Genomic DNA, 20,030 nt, shown 5'->3' on the forward strand with positions numbered 1-20,030 from the left:
TCCGCCCGCCCGCCCGCCCCGCTCCGTGCCGGAGAAGACCTTTCCCGGACGCCGTCCACCCGGGAAGAAGCGGAGCCGAACCCCCGCGGGAAGGCGCCGCCCCCCCCACCTCCGCCGAGCCGCGCCCGCCCCTCCCGCGCCGGGGAGGGCTCCGGCAGCGCCCCGCCGCCCTCAGCGCGGGCCGGGGGGCCCGGCGGGACCGGCCCTCCGCGGCGGGGCCCCTCCTCGGGGGCGGCTCTCCCGCCGCGAGCCCGCCCCGGGAGCGGGCCGGCGGGGCAGGGCGCCGGCCCCCGCCGCCGCCTCGTCGGTGCAGAGGCGGCGTCCGCGCCCGCGCCGTGCGGGAGGGCAGTCTGCGGACCCCCCGCGAGGGGCTCCGCGGCCCGGGGGGAAGCGCCGGGAGGGCAGCCGGCAGCTCCCCCCCGCCGCCCCCCCGCGTCTGCAGCGCTGGCGGCCGCTCGGCCTGAAGAAAGTCCCGCGCCTTCCCGGCGGCAGCGCGCGGCCCCTCCGGCGCGGGGCAGAGCCCCGTCCCGACCCGGAGCCGGACGATCACTGCGCACGCGCAGTCCCACGCTCCGCGGCGAGGAATGGCGTGAGAGCGGCCGCCGCGCCGGGGGCTGAGTGCGGAGCGCAGACGGGGCGTACTAAGGGAAGTACGCGGGGGTGCTGTCGTTTGTACCAACTATTATAACCCATGGGAACTGAAATTTGTGTTATTGTGGCTATAATTGACATTTTATGATAGTCATTACAATCTATATACTCAGGAAGGTTTATGCCCAGTACCGTGTATTCTGTGAAAAGTGCTTCATTATACAATTAATGTTGTTGTAAGTTGGGTGAGTGTTTGAGTGAGTGAGGCACAGTCGGACTGCGGGGCGAGTGCGGAGTCCTGATCCGCGGTTCCGTGTTCTCCGCGAGGAGAGCGGCCGGAGACGGACGAAGCGTATGACGGACTGTGTTAATCGAACCGATTGTTAACCCTTGTTGTCCTATACGCAGGTATCAGGATTTTTCATGCAACCCAATATATGTTTTTGAATGTTTTGGTTGTAAACAGAACGTTTGAGTACAGTTTGGGGACGAGACGATTTTTGGTGTAGTGGGCGTCAAGGAAACTGGTCTAAATGGAATAAGATTGAGCGCTCAGGCCAGCTTAGGCAGTTGCTTTGTGGAAATATAAAAGGTATAAGGAATCGGTAAGAATGTCGCTGGTATGTGGGGGGGAAATGTAGAGGTAGTGATGGGTTTATTTGGCGTGGAGCACGGACGAGTGTCTGTCTGATTTGCCATTGGTGTTCCTTGTTTGTTCGTGTTAAGTGTTTGGAGTGTCATAAGTACATTATTTCCTTTTCGATAATTGTCTTGAATTTCGGTGCATTCGCTGTGGGGCGAGTACGCCCTCGCGTCTTTTGCCTTGGATAGGGCAGTATTGCTGTCAGTTCAATCAGGTTGTGTTCTTAGGCTGAGGAATAAGCCCTGCGGGCAGGGTGTTCATTATGGGAGGTAAACAAAGGGGCGGAATCTTGAAAAGGAGCCCTCTAGGCTGTATTTTAGCTCACTGGGAGGAGATAGGAGAGCTGCCAGGAGGAAGAGTGAGCAGAAAGACTTTAATAAAATATTGTCATCAATGGTGGCCTTTGTATAAATTGGATGATGAGGAGAAATGGCCCTTCAGTGGAACCTTGAATTAGAATACCTTGTTGCAATTGATGTTGTTTTTGAGGGGGAGCCGGTACCGCGTTTCCCGGATGGGGGGAAGCAGGGAAACGTCCCCGCGGCCTCCCCCAGCTGGGGAGGGAGCTGGAGCCCAAAAAAACTGCTGTGACGAGGCCCGAGCGCGGTGCTGCGTGGTGTGTGCCCCAACCAGCGCCCAAGGGGGCCCCTCCCGCCTCAACGGTGCTTCTCGGAGGCAGCAGCCCCGCTGCTCAGAATCACAGAGGAAGGGCAAACCCTGTCCTTGATTTTATTTTCTCAAGGTGAAACCTATCAACCAAGCTTTAACACCTACGGATGATGATTTTGTAACAGTAAATGGAGCTACTGGCCAAAGTGAAAAGGTGTACTTTTTAAAACCTCTTTAAACTAGATTGGGAAAACAATTAGGAATACACAAACTCTTATATGTGCCTAACTCACCAAAACCTTTATTGGGGTAAGACTTATTGGAAGAACTGAAAGCGGAAATAAAATTTGAGAAAGGAAAAGTAGAACTTCGAGTGGGGATGACCAGCTAATTGAACTTCTGAGTCTGGCCCTCATAGATACTCCTGTTAGCTCAGAAGTGCCTGAGGAAATCCAGAACCAGGTATATCCAAGGGTATGGGCCTCAGAAATACCAGGAAAAGCTAAAATATTAGTTTGTCTGCAGTTCGGTCCTGGCTGGAGAATGGAGCCAATGTTCTTGGAAGAAACGTAGGGGAGGGCACACACAGACACAGGCAGGAGCCTCCTCTTTGGAGAAAACCAGGGAGAGACAATGCAAAGGGAAGGTCAGAAGGTCAGGTCAGTCCCCTTGAGACCACATTGCCTCGGGTCCCTGGAGGGGGACGTGGATCGGGGACGGGGCTGGGAAGGGCTCTCGGGAGAAAGTCATTGCTAAAACTCTTCGAGGACCACGAGTTAGTTCAAGTGATGGAGAATGGGGAAATCCTGCATTTCGGGGCCTGTGGGGATCCGCAGGGTGCTGCGTGTCTGGTCCCCGCCCCGCGGCGTGTCCCCAGCACGTGTCCCTGTGTCACAGCAGCCCTCTGTGAGGCGCCGCGCCCTGCAGTGGTGTCACAGTGGGCAGGCTCTATATCTTCCCAAGGGGGCTGGTGCTGCCCCAGTTTCTCATGGCGTTCGCAGGAGGAGGACCCAGAGAGAGCAGTGCGTCCATCTGGGGGATCCTGCTGCCCTGAGGAGGATGAGAGCACTCAGAGGTGAGGGGCTGGCGGGAGGCTGGGGGCTGATGCCTGCTGGGGGCTGCGTCCCCGTCACCTCTCATCCTGCTGCCAGGCACCTCCGAGAGGGCTCTGGCTCCATCCTCTCCCTGCCCTCCGTGGGGCAGCTGGGGACTGCTCAAAGATGACCTGACCCGGCCGGCTCTTGTTGGGGCTGCCAAGCCCCAGCCCTCCCAGCACCTCCTTGCAGGGCCCCATGTCCATGTCCCACCCGGCTCAGGGTCCCCGTGCTGGACGCACTCTAGCGCATTGCTGCCATTCTGTCACTGGGGAGCCCAGAATGGATCCAGTCCCCCAGTGTGGTCTTCCCAGTGCCGCAGTGAGGGGAAGACTCCCTTCCCTCATCCCAATGACTGCCCTTTTGCCAGTACAGCCCAGCACAGGCTGTTAGTATTGGGAGAGGCTGGAAGATCCTCCCCCCTCCCTGGTGCAAAGCCCTGCAGCCAGCAAAACAATTTCTTTCTTTTCTTCCAGCTCTCTGCTCATGCATGTGTTCCCAGTCCAGCCCTGCACATCCTGAGGATGGAGGCAGGGCAAAGGAGGCTGTCCCTGAAGCCAACACTACCTTTGCGGCCATTGGGGCTTCTCTGCTAAAGCGGCTGCAAGACCATGAGGTGAGACAAGGGGGCTCGAGGGCTCTCCTCCAAGCCCTTGACTTCCCCAGGTGCTGTGGCAGAGGGGGATCTCGCCTGATGGCACTTCTGCCCTCCTGCAGGCCCTTCATCCCCAAGCGCCGATCCTGCCGCTCCAGCTGGACTAATGCCACTGCTCCCTCCCTCCTTTCCCTGGGAGCTTGCAGTGCTCTCCTGGACAAGGCAAAGCCTCTGGCATAAATCCCAGCATCTCTCCAGCACCTTTGCCCAAGTGTCCAAGGCCCCACCTTAGCTTTGGTTCCAGAACTGTCCCAGTGCCTCCCCAGCACGAGGGGAGTGACACTGTGCCCCAAGGTGCAGGGTGTTCATGGCTTCCCCTCCTCAGGGCATGGTCTCATTCCCACGTCTTCCCCTTCCTCGCCTGGCACTGTCCGTCTGACCTCCACCATCCCCCATCCTCAGGACCGACTTCCTAGGCTCCCGCACGGCCTTTTACCCTGGTGGAATCAACCTCCCTGTCTGGCTCTCTGGTAGTGTTAGAGGTGCCGCAGAAGATCTTGCCGTTCCCCATGGCTGTCCTGACCGATGCCTGCAGCGCGTACCTCATGCCCGTGTCACACAGATGATTTGGGGGGCAGTAGGTCTCTCTCGTGGGTCCCTGACAACGAGGGCAAAGCAAGTCCATCACTCCCCTTTGTTGTCTGTCCCCAGGGTGACCGAGTGGAGACATACCGGGAGCTGGAGAGTGTCTTGCAGGGAGACGATGGCAGTTTGCAGAGCGGTGTCGTGAACCGCCTGATAGCAGAGGTGTCCAGTGACATGCGAGCAGCCCAGGTGAGCTTGTTCTCTTTCAAGGCTGCCAAAGCAGCCTGCCTCTGCCCCTGTTTTTTGGGGAAATATAGAGCAGCACAGAGATGTTCCTCAACTATTCAGACCCAGCGGAGGTCCTGAGGGGACTCGTCCTTATAGGGAATTTGAAGAGGAAATGCAGAGAGTAGTGCAGAGAGGTGGACGCGGGGCTGTTTCTAACTGAGCGAGAGCTGGGTTCAAGCTCACTTGAGGAACAGCCCTGGGAACCCACCAGCCCCATGGAGATGCCCCAGGGGGTCTCAAGTCTGTGTCAGTTTGTTCCTGGCATCTCCGCAGAGAGGGAGAGAAGGCAGCAGCACACGGCTGTGTCAGGGAAAAGCCTCCCTCGCCTCACTGGGGAGCTGCTCGCCTACCCCAGGGTACAAGAGGCAGCAGGCGCCCGGCCTGAGCAAACTGCCCCGTGGGGTCTTGCAGGTGAGGCAGGGGTGTTCAGCCTGTCCGAGTGCCTCAGCCTTTTTCTCGGGAGTGTTTAACTTGTGGCACTTTTTCAGGGTGTGACAGATGATGTGAAGATGGCTGCTAGCAACGTCCTGGTGGCTCTGGCCCGCTCCCACTTCCACTTTGTCATGTCCGAGCTCCAGAGCCACCTGAAGGCCATGGGGAAGGTCCCTGATGAGATCGTGCTCCTCACCTTGGGCAAAATGGCCCGCAGCTATGGTACGGCACCCTGGGCCTCTTGGTTTGGGTAGGGGTCTGTGATAACGGGGAGAAGGCATCATCCCCCTTCCTGAAGGCTCTGTGTTGAACTGAGGGGCTATGAAGTTACCGTGCCTCCTTGCTCTGTGCCAGGGCTGGCCGGCAGCTCTGCCTTACTAGCCCAGTCCTGGTTCCTGGAGGGTGGGAACCCACTGGAGACAAACCCGCAGGGTCTCTGCCCCGCACTGTCCTCCCCATTTCCCTAAAGGGCTTTCCTGTGTCCCCCTTGGGGAAGGCAGCCCTCCCCACACCCTCTGGCATGTCCCACATGGCCCAGCAGCCCCAGCCTTGCCAGGGATCGACCCCGGTCTCCCGTGTCTCTCACTGACCCTCTCGGTCCCTCTGTCCCTGCCTTCTCTGCAGCCCTGCGGTGCATCCCCTTCGTGGGAATGACGCTGCTTGCCCTGCGTGCCATGCTGAGCCGGGTGGGGAGTGGCCGGATCCTGCGCGCTGTCTGCAGTGGTGAGTGTCCCCTCCTTAGCTGGGGTCCCAGGGTCAGGGGCTGGGGTGGCCTTTGATGCCTCCATGTGATCTCAGAGGGAACATGGCAGGTGTCAGCCCACAGCGAGGTCAGGCCTTGGCGATCCCAAACCTCTGTGAGTGTGCAGAAGGAGCGGGAGAAGCCCCGGAGGTTTCTGTGGGTAGGACGCGACGGTGCTGCACAGGGGAACTCCTGGGTCCCTTCCCATGGCTTCTGTTCCCCTGTTTCCCCTGGGAAATACTGGAGGGGAACAGGCCATTGAGGAGGAAAAGGATGGGGAGGAGGAGAGAAACAGTGGGGTGTTTGAAACCAGACACCTCAAGGGCACAGCTTGGCCTCAGATGCAGATCTGGTCCTGGGCTGAGCCCTGCCGAGCCTGGGACCATCCTTAGAGCAGGCTTGGGTGAGGGTGCAAGGTTCCGTCCCTGCTGCAGACTCTCACGTGCTGCCCTTCCCTTTCTCCTGGTGCAGTTCTGGAGCAATGGTCAAAAGGGGTCAATACATACTTCGGCAGCCGGGAGCAATGCCCCTTCCCTCGCAATGTGGAAGCGCAGCTCTGTGAAGACATTTACCCAGTCTTCTGTTACGTGTTGGTAAATTGGCTGGGCTGCGAGGAAGAAGAGGTAAGAAGTGCTGCTTTCCACGCCTGGGGCCACAGCGGGGATGTCCACGTTGGTGGGTCTGTCTGTGGCTGGTGGGGTGCGAGCAGAGGGGTGAGGGGAGGGAGCGGTCTGAATGAGAAAGCATCCCAGGCCGGGAGCCTGCTGTCACTGTGCCTGGGGCTGGAGGCTCTCTGGCAGGAAGCAGCTGAGTCCTGGGGCCTTTCTGCAGGGAGGGCTGGGGTGCGAGCGTGGGGAACTGCTCTCTCTCCTCTGGAGTGAGCCCTTCTGCTGCAGGGCAGAAGGGAAAGGGAAACCCCTCCCAGTGGGAAGGGCAGACTGGTGTGCAGGCGATGCTGAGTGCTAGGCAGACCTTCAGCCCTCCAAGCAGAGCCTCTCCCTTCCCTCTTCAGGACAAGCAGGCTGTGCTCAGGGCGGTGGCTGCCATGATGGAGGTCCTGCTGCGTGAGGAGCAGCACCGCGAGCATGCCTGGGAGCAGCTCCTCTGGCTGCTGCACCAATCTCAGGAGGTCCGAGACACCTCCCGGGTCAACAAGGTGAGGTGTTGCGCAGGGCCCGGCGTGGCTGCTGGGGTGGGTCTGCGCGAGTGCCCACGAGGCACTGGGGAGCTGTGGGGTGCCAGGAGGAGCTGGGAAGGCCTTAGAGAAGGAACAGGGAGGGGGAGAGCAGAGGAGGCCTGAGACTTCCCCGCACTCTTTGGGCAAGAAAAGAGAAATGCGGGGAGGGGCCAGAAGGGAGGCAAGAGTCCCCGGGGCTCGTCTTCTCAGGAAGGGAGGCATTGCCATCTCTGTAGCGCTCTGTGCATGGGAAGAGCTTTGCCCTAATGCCCAGGGCCGTGTCCAGTCCCGTCCAGTGAGGGCTGAGGTCTGATGAGTGGGAAGTGCCGGGAAACGGAGTTGTCAACAGCGGGCTCTGTTCAGAGGAAAGAGACCCTGCCGATGCTGCTCTGAGGGGAGGGCAAACAAGAAGCCCCATCCAGGAGGGTTTGTGGTTTTCCCTGGGAGCTGCTGTTAGGGACTCCCCTTCTCCCAGATGTGCCTTTAGGTAGCTTTAGCCTCCTCTTCCTCCCCCGTTGTCTCACAGACCTTCCTGCAGGCCAGGAACACGCCAGGATTTGTGAGACAGGTGCCACGTAGGTTCCTTAAGGCTGCAGGAGGCCTGATCCTGGCTGTTCGGAATGGGCCTGAGGGGCAGCCCTGTTCCCACAGTGATTTCCCTCTCAGCCAAGTCGCAGCAGGACTCTGGGAGAGGAGGGCAGAGAGCACCCTTTCTTTTCAGTCCCCCTCAATGCTGATGCAGATTTCTTTAAAACAGACCTTGTTCCCACAGCTCCCTGACGTGACCAAAGAGCCTGGCCTGGCCCCTAAGGCAGAACTTCCCCGCTGCATCGCGCTGCAGGGTAAGGAGAGGAGACTGGGCGATCCCCCGTCGTGCTGTGGCGGCTCTCTCCCTGTCCTCGGCAGTCAGAGGCAGCTGCCTGCTAGTGCAGAATGCGATTTCTTCCCTGCAGCACGAATATGCCCTGAGGAGACGGGCATGTTTCTGCACTCCCCGGAGAGCGGTGGGAGCAAGGCCGGTCGCGTGGCAGCCCTGGGCCTGCTGGGAGCGCTGGCCCACTCTGACGGTCAGTGCCATGGGCCAGGGACAGAAGGCAGGGGTTGGGGCTGCTGGGCTGAGAGCAGGAACGGGCTGAAAGCGGTGCACCTGCACCCAAAAGGAGCTGCAAAGAGCGGGTCCCCCAGCCGAGCTGACGCCCTGCGACAGGGCTCGAGCTCTCCTCCGGCAGTTAGAAATGGTGGCACACCAGGGATGATGCTCCAAGCTCAGTAACACGGGCAGGCTGGTGGGTGGGCGGGTGGGCTGCTGTGCACAGGAGCTGCTTGTACCCAAGTCATTTCTCACATGCTCTGTGTTACCATATTACCATAGCTTTCAGTCCCTATAAAACAGCTGTGCCTCTAGAAATGGAGTCCCTCTGGCTATGCCGCTGCCTCCTGTGAAGTCAGAGTCAGGCCCCGCTTTTCTGTCCCGTTGGTGTGCGAAAAACTTGGAAGCTTCTGCCATTGGGGCTCTACCTCAATGCACACCTCTCCATATCTCTTCCAGCACCTGCAGTGAGAGAGAAGCTGCCCCAGGTGATGGAGGCCGTGGAGTCAGTGTGCAACCACCCCAGTGCCCAGGTGAGCTGGTTTGGGAAGGGACAGTGCCACCAGGGGAGGCAGAGGAAGCCTTTCCCTCAGGGCAGAGCTGGGGTGCCTGGGGAAGTGCCGGCGCATTGCCCAGGCAGTGGGTGATGGCTCCTCCCCGGGGAGAGCTGGCAGAGTGGAGCGGGGAGGTCGCTGTGCTCTGTGGGGCAAATGCCCGTCCAGCCTGGTGCTAAAGCCCAGCCCTGATGGCCGGAGCGAAAGCTTCTGCCGTGCGCTTGTCATCTCTCCACGAGCCACAAAGGCTGCCCCCAAGCAAAGGCGGCTTCCCTTTGGATTTTGAACAGGAGGACCGTAACCACGCTCTCCCCTGGCAGGTGCGGAGGGCAGTTCTGGAGTTCATCCGGGAGCTGCTCAGCTCCGGCTCCCAGAGCTGCTGGGCATGGGATGTGGTGGAGCACATCTTCAACAAGTTCAGCCGGACCTCAGGCAGACTGGTAAGGGCAGAGCAGGACACCTGGGGCTCCCAACGGTACCTGGCCTGTGCTGAGAGCTCCTGCAGGCATCCTTGAGCATGAAGAGCTCCACGCTGCAGGGCCATCAGCGCTGGCACTGCCATTGGAATGACCTCCAACTGGCTGTTCCTCATGGGTGTCTGTGCTGATGTTGGTGGAGATGTCAGTGAATGATGAGGGTTTGCACCCGGGCGTGCCACCTGGGACTGTGGGGCTGCCTGCGCACCCCACAGGCTGAGCTGTGCCCACAGACACCTTCAGCAAAGCTGCCTTGCAAAGGGAGGGGCCTTCTAGGGACAGGATTCTCCATCCTTAAGCGCTCACAGACAATCAACAAAACACAGCCAGTGCAGACAGATGGGCCTGGCTAGAGGATCTTTCTGTGGTGTTCTCATACTCTGGTCCTCCAAAGCACGCCCTGCCCATCCAATAGCAGTCTGGGGACCCGCATCCCTTCTGGCAAGGGGACAGGCCGTCTGGCAGTCCCTTTGGTGAGTGTTTCCAGCTGGGTGCTCAGGAGATGAAGGATGGGCATGGCTGAGCCTTTTGCTGACATGCTGAGGATCTTCCCTCTGGCTAGAGCCTCCCTCCAACGGGGGGATCTGTGTGCGTTGCTTTGCTCCAGGGCTCGGGGAGGCTCTGCTTTGTCAGCAGGGCAAAGGAAGGAGCCAGCTTCTCCTCCACATCTGTCAGGCTGGGCGTGCTGCTGCCAGGGCTGGCATCAAACACAGCCCTGCTGAAGGGCACGTTCCTCACAGTGGCACGACAGCAGCATTTGGGCCCTGGGGAACCGTGCAGACAAGCAGTGTCTCTCCCTGATCCCAGGCTTCCTAGTCCTTCCCAGGGTCCAGGAACTGGTTCCCAAGCTGGGTCTGGCTGTCATTGTCCTCCTTCAGGAGGTCAGTGCTCCTGGGAGGTTGGCGCCTTGTCGGTCGGGAGCTGAGAGTAACAGGGGTTTTGCCAACTCTGTCTTACAGGTGGCAGGAGGCCTTTTTGCCTGGGTAACACCGGAGGAAGGAGCTCTTCGAGCCCTGTGTGTGGACATCCTGGGCTCGCTGGACGTCTCTCTGAGAGGGATGACCAAAGTAAGTCGCCCTGTGCCCTGCTGCTGTGGCCACTTCTTGCCTTCAGGGCATTTTTCCTCATGCTTCCCCATGCTGTGAACCTCTTCCCTCACATGTGCTGAAGCACACAAGGCTCAGGGAGACGCAGACTGTCACTTTTGTCTTCGAGCTGAATAGAAATGCTGATGTGGTGAATTGCCTGGTTCTTCTCTGCAGCTCCTGTGGCCGAGGCTGCTGCAGTATGTGGTGCCAGCCCAGTACAGCGGCATGCTGATCCCGCTCTCCCGCTGTCTCCGAGCCCTAGTTGAGAGACGGGAGAGCGCAGGGTGTGAAGAAGATGAGGAGGACCCGGATACCCTGGACTCCCAGGAGCGAGGTAGAAGCTAATGGGTTCAGCCAGGGGCTTGGCCAGTCTGTGTCTACATGCACCCTGCCAGCCCTCAGCAGAAGCCTGGGAGAACCAAAGGGCGGAGCCAGGCTCTGCTGCTGGGCATGAGGGGCTCTGCCCTGCATTGCCCCTTGCCCAGCGCAGAGGCCTGCCTCTCCTGCTCGCAGCACTCTCCTGGCGAGCTGGGGCCCATTCCTGGCCATGCTGGAGCTGCCTTCATCTCATGCTGGGCAGCCCTGTGGATTTCTCCCGGGTCAGCGCTGTGGCAGCACAGCTGCTTTCAGCCCTCAGCCCTGTGTGGGGCATCGGAGGCGCGATGGGCAGGGCACGGAGGGGGCTTGTTGGCTCACCCAGCCTTTCTTCCTCCCCACAGCCCGGCTGCCGGCTCCCCAGGCCCTGCTGGCTCGACTGCTGGTGAGTAGTGGGGCCCGGGGGAAAGAGCTTTTCTGGCCAGGGGTGGTGGGGGAGCCCAGGGCAGAGATGCTGTTGAGGCCAGTGCCGGGATCCCCCAAGGAGGAGGCAGTGTGCCTGAGACTGCCTGGGCCTGTCCGGTATCCCACTCCTTTCTTGGGGCTAGCAGCACCCCGGGTGCAGGAGCGGCATCGAGCTCCCTCCATCCCTCCATCCCTCCCTCCCTCCCTCCCGGGAAAAACTGCAGCTCTGGTGGCAGGAGTGACCCTTCTCTCCTGCCCTCGCCTAGGTGGTGGCAGCAGCTCCTCACAAGAGCGGTGAACGTGCCGTCGCTGCCTTGCAGCTGCTGCAGGCCCTGCATGGCAGGATACACCGAGCCTTGGGGGTGGTGTGGACTACCGAGATCCCCCTCCTGCTGCAGTACTTGGAAGGTAAAGTGCGGGTGGGGAGGGAGAGGCTGGGGGGAGGGAAGGGGAGCAGGAAAATGCAGCTTCCCAGCGTGACGGAGGAGAATTGTCCCCAGTTCCCCAGCACTTGCTCTGCAGCCTTTCCCCTTCCAGGGAGCCAAAGCTGAGGCTGGGGGCAGCCAACCCCCAGTGTCGATTTGGCCCAGGGGATGGATGGGGCTGTTGATGTCCTTTTGGAGGGCAGGTCTTGGCGGCACCCCCATGTCCTGGCCGGGAAGGTGTTTGGGGGAGGGACAGGACTGGTGCTCCTGGAGGGGGTGCAGCCCCTGGCTTTGGAGAACCAAGTTGCCAGGCCAGGCCAGGTTTGCAGCAGCTGTCCTTGGCAATAGCCTGGGAGAAGGGCTGCAAATGGGCAGAAAGTGGTGGGTCATTAAGGAGAAAATGTGTGTTGCCAATGCACGCTGGCACGCAGTGGTCGGAGTTGTTCTGGGAGCTGCAGTCAAGCAGTGGGGATCTGCCGCAGTCAGCGCGTCCTTCCACAGCTTGAATCAGTGGCCCTGACAAATGTTCCTGGGATCCCTCCTGTGTCTTTGGCCTCACAAGGGCTTTGGTGTAGGTGCTTGTAGGCCCTTTCTAGCCTGATGGCCTGGGAATGTTGGGAGGTCTGACCGCAGAGGAGACCACAGGGCTCGTCTTTGGTGTGAGCTTAAATAGCAGCGAGGGCTTTTGCTTCCTCTTGCTTTCTAGGGAAAACCAAGAGGTCCCTGGACTCTGCAGAGTGGGAGCATCGTGTGCTCAAGGTACAGCATCCTTGGGGGGTGTCACAAATAGAGGGGGAGAAGAGGGAACAGACAAAGTTGTGGGAGGAAGCTCGGGGCTGCCTGTGTAGGCAGCAGGAGGTGGGGGCACCTCCTGAGTGCCCTGTGCCTCCCCCCGCAGTAGGTGCCTGCCCGCTCAGAGGAGCTGCTGTCTGCGCACGTGCCACGGCTGATGGCTAATGCCCTCTATCGCTGTGGCACACGCCTTAGCACTGCCTCCTCCTCTATGTCTGGCATGCCGGGAGGGTCTCGCCTGAGGTGTTAGGGGAAGAGGGAGGCTGGTGAAAAGAGGGCTGGGTGGGGCAGGGGAAGAGTCTGCCGTTCCCAGTAGCTCCCCTCAGCAGTGTCCCGGGACATGCGAGCGTAGAAAGCATCCTGGCCAAGGGCAGGGGAACACTCGCTTCCTCTCTGTTCCCCACAGTTCCTGCGAGCGTCGCTGGAGCCCATCGAGGACAGGGCCTGGACCATGGGCCTGAGCCAGGAGCTGAGCCAGCAGCTGGGCAGCTCTGCCCCCGGCTCCTGGGAGAAGGTGTGTCTCCTGCCCCGCGCCAGGGCTGGGGCTCTGCCCACACAGGCGGTTTTCATTGCTTCCCCTTCTCTTGCCCCCAAAATGCGCCTCCCTGGGCTACTCCAGTGGCTGGCTACCACCAGGGGTGGTCGGGTCTGTCTGGGGCCAGACCTTTCCTGACAGGTCGGGCCGTGACCACATCTCGGACGTGGCCTCTTCTCTTGCAGCTTTTCCTGTACAAGGCCCTTGGGACAGTGCTGGCAGCTTGTCGGGATCTCAGACACGTCCAAGGGCAGGTGCTGAGGTTCCTGCAGGAGACAAACCCTGTGGAGCTGTCTGAAGCCCAGGTGAGGTGATGTTCCTGTCCTGCGCATCCCCTGCCTGTTCCTGGGGGAGAGGCAGGGCTGCTCCAGACCTCGATTTCCCCCATGCTGCCATTTCCCCCTTGCTGCAACGTCCTGCCTGGCCATTGTTGCTGGCCATGGCCGAGTGCCTGGGCTGGAGCCAACTCCCTGTTTCTCTGTGGTTGCAGGGAATGGTTTCTGTTGTGTCCCACACGGCTGAGAGCCACTTCCATCTGGTCTTGGACACGGTGACCATGTTCTCCACCGCTTTCACTAGAGGCTGGTTTTATCAGACTTCCATGGGCTGGAAGGTAAAGGAGCCAGGGTTTCCCTGTTTGGCTTTCCTTTTTTGGCCTTCTTTCACTTCTACACCTGCAGCAGCTAAATTGTGGCAGCTGCCTTTAGATAAGCATTCGTGTAAGAGCTAGCCGAGACCTCTGTTTCAGAGGGGACGTCCTGACATTGGGGCCCCTGAGGTGTCTTTGGAGAGGAGGGGGTTTGACACCGGGTGGATCAGAGCCACCCAGCTGGGGCAGCTGCAGCGGTTGCTTGCTTGCAGCCACCTTGCCCCTGACTTAACTTCAGCAGGAGCTGGCGACAAGGGGGTGGGCACGGTGTGACACTCTGACCCTTCCCCAAAGCTGAGGGCCAAGAGCAGGAGCCTGGTGAAGTCTCACTGGCTCTGCTCCCCACCTGGGGGCTGTGGGGAAGCCTTTCAGGGCAGGGCAGGGCCCTACAGAGAGAGCGGTGCAGCCTGGCCTGGGGAGGTGAGCAGAGTGGGCTCATCTGCACCCCTGACGAGCACGGGCTGCGTGTCTGAGCAGGACCGTGACAGGCTCTGTCAGATACCTTTCCACAGAAAGGTTCCAGGCAGCTCCCCGACCTCTCAAATCAGTGGTAAAAGAGCCAGCAGTGTGTGCGATGCTGGCTGCACCTCATCCCCATCCCCATGCGAGATCCCAAGCTGTGGGATGGGAACAACTTCTGGCCCTGGAACTCGCAGCTCGAGGAGTGGCTTGGGGAGCTGCTGGGAGGTGCCCAGGGAAACAAGGAGCTGGGGAGGGTGCAGGGCAGGGCCTGCTGCAGGAGCCTGCTAGAGTTCCGGGGCTGACCTCTCCGGCATCTCTGTTGACACAGGTACAGCAGCAGCAGAAGATGGAGAGCGCCCAGGCCATTCGTGCTGCTCTCATGCGCACCTACAGCGGCATTGCACTGCGTGCCCCCAAGGAGCAGCTGCTCCCCCGCGTGGATAAAGAAATTGTGGGCAACATCCTGCAGCTCTCCAGAGCTAAACAGAGGGTAGGAGCATGGGGCGTGCAGGGCAGGGATGCTTGGGTGTCCCAGCTCCAGCCCCTTGGGGCTGGGGTGCACTGAGGTGGACGGTCCCTTTCTAAAGATCTCCCAAGGAAGGGTTTGTCCTCAACGTCCAGATCCAGCCCCCCATGGGTTTCCCCTGCCCATGCTCTTCTTCCACCTCTCAGCCCTTCAAAGAGTTGAAGGGGTGCTTTGCTCTCTTTGGCCTCAGGACTTGCAGCTCAAGCTCGCCCTGGTGCAGAGCATCACCGAGGTCAGCTGTGCCATCCAGGCTGTGGGCGACTGCGGCAGCTTTGAGCTGTCCTTAAAGCAGGAGGCAACGTGGACCTTGCTGGTGAGTGCCTGTAGCCGGGGCGGTCGCACGGGGGAGTTTTGGGCTGTGCCATCGGACTCCTTACCCCAGAGGCACGATGGTCTCTGGGCTTCACGTGAGCTCCTGGAGCTGTGTCCGGAGCTGGTGGGGCTCTTGAGTGCTGGTGCTGGGTGGCTGTGGCTGGGGAGCAGGGTCCCTCCTGCAGTGCCTTTGGGGATGCGTGGGGGTGACGGGGCAGTGTCTGCCCAGGCCTGGCAGCAGAGCCTGTCCCCAGGGGAGGCGGGAGGGCCGTCCCGTGCCCCTGCCAACTCTGTGCTTCTCTCTCTGGGACTTGCAGGACTGGATCAAGGGGGAGCCCTGGGACTCCCTGGTGTACGGAGTGTTCCAGGCCCTGGAGGAGTTGAGGTGAGGTTTGTTCCTCGGGCTGTGGGGACTCCCAGTGTACCCCATCCCAGCTGGCTGGGGCAGCCCCAGTGGCCTTGAGCATGGGGCCGGGAGCTGCTGGGGCTGTGGAGTGGGAGGGTGTTCCCCATGTCGGGTGTCTCCCACAGGAAGGGAGCCCCCGAGGTTCCTTAACCTGGGGGCAGGGGTTTGCCTGCTGCCTGGGAGGAGGCAGGAATTGCTGGCGCTGAAGGCAGTGCTCGCTGGCATGGGCGGGGGTGTTGGATTTGGGGCCCTCGATTAGGAGGAACCCAGGTGTGGTTTGAGCCACTCTGGAGACAGTTAGTAAATCTCCTTTCTGTTTTCTCTTCCTTTTTCCTCTGTCCAGCAAGCTGAGGCCACCTCTGAGCAGGGAGGAAAATCGCAAGCTGCTGGCAGTGTGCTGCCAGACTGTCTTGTCCTGTCCTTCCAAGGAGCGGATGAAAAAGGGCAGGGGGACAGTGAGGGCAGCTGTGAACATGCAGGTAAGCACCAGCCAGTGCCCGCCCGCCCCTGGGTCAGGATCCCACCTCAGTGTGCCCCAGCAGCCCCCATGATGCGGAAACTCAGCTCTGCTTTCCTGCTTTCAGCTTCTGCACAGGAGATGCATGGAAGACCTGGGCAATCTCATAGAAACCCTTCTGGAGGCAGAGGAGACCTCTGCCTGCTTTGACGACGTGGTCCATGTGAGTAGCCGTGGGGCAACAGGGAAAGGGTCATGGGGGCAGAGGGTTGAGGCCTTAGAGGGTGTTAGAGTTGGATACCTTTGCTACAGGAAAGTGGGGCTTTGGCTCCTCACTCTGAGGCTGTGCCTCTGGCCGGGGCCAGGGGCTGAGCTGGGGGACGGGAGCGCCCGGCCACTGCAGCCTCTGGCCAGGCAGAGCAGTGGGCCCTGATGGAGGGAAAGCCCAGAGCCAGCCCTGAGCTGGCTGAGAGCAGCCTGGAGGAAGGCTGGAGTGGGGAAAAGCTGGCAGGGAAGCAACAACGGGCTCAGGGCAGAGGCGGGTGGAGGGAGCGAGGCAGTGGAGGCAGCAGTGCCAGTGCTTAGTGGGGCTGGGGGCCATGCTGGGAAGGGGCCAGAGAAGGAGGGAGGGGGAGAGGGATCTCCGGGAGAGAAAGATGCCTGTTGTGTGAGAGATGCACCCTGCCTCAGGTCCTGAAGGGCTGGCTCACCTCAGCCAACGAATGGGAGCGGGAGAGAGCCCTGCAGGTTTGTGCCCATGTGCTGGGAGCTTGCAAGGAGCGATTCGAGCTCATGGTGAGTAGAGCCCCCCTGCATGCCCTCGTGCCCCCTTCCCACCATTCATGGCCCCGAAGGGAGCTCTGCCCAACTGGCTGCTGGATTTCAGGGCACCTGGGATTATGGGGCAGCCCTTCTGCCTGCCCCTCTGCCCGGTCGCTGCTCAGGGAGCAGGATGGGCGGTAGAGGCGAGCAGGTGCTGGGGCTGCCTGTGACCTTTTTCCTGCTGCTCTCCCCTGCAGAGAGGACGTCCTTGCGAGCAGTTCGTCTCCTTGGTGGGACTGCTGGCAACTCTGACCAGCGACTGCCTGGCCACGTCCTGCCAGAGGGCATGGGTCTGCCTTGGCTACCTTCTCCAAATGCAAGGTGAGGACAGCGGACGCTGATCCTCCCTCCCTTCCCGGCCTGGCACCACTGGGATCCTGCAGGGCCAGGCCCCGTCCCCAGGAGGGAAGGGGGAGGCAATGTCCTTGGCTGGTTTTCTGCCCCCCACCCTGTTAGCCCTCTGCCTCCCCGGCCATCTCAGGAAGGATCCCTGGGAGAGGGTCGCTGAGTCCCACCTCCCAGGCACATATGTGAGGTTGGCTGATCAGGGCCATCCCCCACCGCTGTCTGAGAGCAGGATGTTGTCACCAATGTTGGGGACTGTTCCCCTCCATGTCTCTTCCCCCTCCACATTCCAGGAGAGACAGAGGGTGGTCAGACAACTTGCTCGGATGAGGTCCCTAACATTTCGGAGGGTGCCTTCCCCCTTGCTCCCTGCCTTGAGCCTGGAGAAACAGGCAACTCCCCAGGCAGTCTCCAAACTCATCGCTGCCAGGGAAGGAATCTCCTGCCGAGCACAAGAGAGGAAACCAATTTGCTGCCCAGAGCAAACGGGGCAGGGAGGAGGGATCTGAACTGCAGGCCCAGGGCGTGCTGCAAAGGGTTGTGTTTGAACCGTTTCCTCTTCAGGCAGCAGGTTCTGCCTGTGCTGAGGCAGTCACGGGGAGGTTTCCTGCCTCCCAGAGACGATGGTGGCCTGTGTGGGAATAGGGGACACAGCTGCTGGGATCAGAGGCCAGTAGCTGCTGAAACCCTGAAGCCCCAACAAATGGTTCGAGGAGGAAGAGGGCTCTTTCCAGCCTGGGATTTGTCAGCCATTTATCAGGCTCAGGAATTCCTGCTGCACTGAGTTCAGGAGGGCCCTGGGTTTCCCTGTGGCTTTCACTGCCACCCCTTGGGTTGTCCTTTAGCAGTATCTGGGGCCAGCAGTTGGGTTTCTGTAGACGTGACTCCCCTTTTCTCCTGGTGTTTGTTCCAGCCGCAACCATGAAGGTGGTGCCTCAGGCAGATGAGATCAGGTGCCTTTGTGAGGAGCTGAACAGCCCAGACACCGAGACTGTGGTGGAGACCTGTACCAAAATAGCAAAGGTAACTGGCCCCAAAAGAGCGGGGTGGGGGCCCAGCTCCTGGGCTCCTGCACATCTCCCTGCTCCCCTCCAGAGTCTCTCGTCTCCAGAGCAAGCTGTCCAGGATGGCTGTTGTTAGCAAGTAGCAGGAGGCTTTGAGACAAGACTGTCCTTTAGGCATGCTGGAGCAGATACCGTGTATGTGTGCGTGTGCGAGTGCTCTTGTCAGAATACAAATTTGGTACATAATAAGCAAACATCATGGTGGGGGAGACACTTCCCAATCGGGTAGCTGCATCAGATGTAAACAGCACCGTATGCACAGCAGGAGGAAAAAGTGATTTCCCCCTGCATGACTGCCAAACTAACAGTCCTGTCAAGTTTCCTTTCCATTCTGAATTGCTGGAGCAGAGCTGTGACGTGGTCTCTCCTGTTCCTGACTTCTCTCCAGGCTGTTTGCAAGTGCATCCCTCCAGCACAGGCTACGGACTTTCTGACTGTGGTCCTGGACAGCTTCCTGCATGTCACACCCGCGTGTGTGAAGCCACTATGGAAGTGGGTGTTCATCTTCCTGGTGGAATGCAGGAAGGAAATACTGCAGGAGGTAAAGGAGACCTTTATTTCCATTTGACTTTGTCTTTTCTCCTGTTGGCTGTTGCACAACACCCTGTGCAGTTGGCATGGGCTCAAGAAATGCCGCCTGTGTGCCAAGCCAAGGGGCTACTGAAGGAGTCACATGCCCTTGCAGAGGCCCTGCAAGGCATCTTCAGGGTCTCAAAGAGCGTGTTTGGTTTTGCTCTTGCATCGCTACTGACACGTGGGGAGAGTTATTCAAGCGTTGGGTGTGAAATGTGTCCTCTGTGTGCACAAGGGCACACAGCTGCTCATACAGTTGGGCCCAGGGGCATGCAGTGACTGAGTCTGTGCGTGTGAGTGTGTGTATGCGTGCACATGTGCATGCATGTGTGCGTGTGTGCACAATTGCCAAGAGCACACCCAGCTCCAGACGTGAGCCAGGGTCAGGCAGGGTGGAAGGGGTGAGGTTTCGAGCGAGGTCTGGACCCTGTGTCACGGGAGCAGGCACTGCTCCTGTGCTGAATGACTGTGTCTGGGCCCCGCAGGAGGGGGTAAAGGATGCACTGAGCCCTTCTTTCTCCTCTTCTTCCATTCAGGTGCCAAAAATCCTGAACACCCTTTGCACCTACATGCAGCAGAGCACCCACAGGCCCTTCCTGCTCTGGGCCGTGTTTGTCCTTGCCCACTTTCACCTGGAGCCCGTCATCAGCAGCCTCCTCCAGAAAGGTCTGCCCATGGACAGGTACGTGCACTACCCACTTCCCTGCTGTAGTCAAACAGAGACCCCACAGCTTGCGTGCACTTGGGGGGGGTCCAGTTAAGAAGCAGGTCTTTTTTCTGCCTGAGCTGTCTTGAGTGTTGCAAGACTGCGTGCTTGTGTCTCGGCCGTGAGCGGGGCGTTGTAAGCCCCACTGCAGGCGAGGAGAGGGTTTGAGGGCACTGCAGGACTGCGAAGATATGGGCTCAGGGGTGAACATCTGTTCCCTTGCAGTGACACAGTGGAGCTGTGGAGGAGCCTGGGGAGAAGCACCATTCGGATTCAGGTCCTGAGGTGCTTAGCAGAGAAACTAAACAAAGCAGGAGACAACTGCCTGGGGACCGACGACTCCGCTTGTGAGCAGCACAACCATCAGACTGCTCTGGAGACTCTGATGGTACGTTCAATGGCATACACGTTTCTGCAGCTTTGCATCTGCTTTCTAACTCCTACTTTGGCGCGAGGGAGACAGGTGCCCTTTGTAGATGCCCCTGGAGACTCCCAGGGCGCTGTGCTGGGCCGGCCTCAAGCAGTGTGGGGAGCCGGGACAGCCTTGCACTCCTGAGCCACAAGGCTGTCACAGAAGTGACAATTGCGGACAGTAACCCCCCTGCCCCAGGCAGGCAGGGGAACCAGGCTGGTGGGAAAAGGCCTTGCCTGAAGAGGTGCTTCATGGTCACGTTTCTCTGCAGATCACCCGTGCCATCTCCGAAGTGGTGCTTGCCCTGAGGAGCACGGAGGAGCTCAGGCAGCTGCTTCCCCACCTCCTTCCCAGCCTCCTGAGGTGGGCCAGTGAAACGCTGGGCAAGGAGAGGCTCCTTTCCCCCATGAACGGCTGGAGACAACTGTTCCTCGAGGGCCAGGTGCTTGAGGAGAAGCCATGCAGGTAAGGAGACGAAGGGGCAGATGGAGGGGCTGGCTTTGGTTCCCCTGGCCAAGGCACGTGCCTTGGCGGGGCTGAGGGAGTGCTTCACCTGCCCCGCTTCCTAGATGTGCAGACCGGTCGTCGTGGTTGGTTTTACTTCTGCTCCTTCATGGGGAAACTCCAGCTCCCAGGCAGGAAGGTCTTAGGCAGCTCGTGCTGTGGACGGCTGTCATCTTGCCTGCTGCATACCCTTGCATGCACACCAGCATTACACTCCCTCCATGGGCCCCCGCTGGGAGCAGAGGCTCTCGTGGGCACTGGTGTCATTCTTCACAAAATGCTGGTGGGAAGAGGTA

The 20,030-nt window shown here is 59.9% G+C and overlaps 1 protein-coding gene across 1 annotated transcript; it reads left to right on the forward strand.

Moving 5' to 3' along the window:
• Positions 1–3,520: 3,520 nt before the first annotated feature.
• LOC132316921 (maestro heat-like repeat-containing protein family member 2B) lies at positions 3,521–15,225 on the forward strand (the record flags this gene model as incomplete). Its single annotated transcript, XM_059816737.1, has 22 exons — positions 3,521–3,553; positions 4,244–4,366; positions 4,894–5,059; positions 5,462–5,560; positions 6,051–6,202; positions 6,592–6,735; positions 7,529–7,598; positions 7,710–7,823; positions 8,306–8,379; positions 8,721–8,840; positions 9,836–9,943; positions 10,139–10,298; positions 10,684–10,724; positions 11,011–11,152; positions 11,876–11,928; positions 12,368–12,475; positions 12,682–12,801; positions 12,987–13,109; positions 13,936–14,097; positions 14,324–14,446; positions 14,763–14,830; positions 15,195–15,225. Coding segments are annotated over exons 2-22 (2,193 nt in total), but the record flags the coding sequence as incomplete, so codon positions are not given.
• Positions 15,226–20,030: the final 4,805 nt, after the last annotated feature.

This window comes from Gavia stellata, chromosome 4, assembly GCF_030936135.1.
Source record: "Gavia stellata isolate bGavSte3 chromosome 4, bGavSte3.hap2, whole genome shotgun sequence".
Lineage (NCBI taxonomy): Eukaryota > Metazoa > Chordata > Aves > Gaviiformes > Gaviidae > Gavia > Gavia stellata.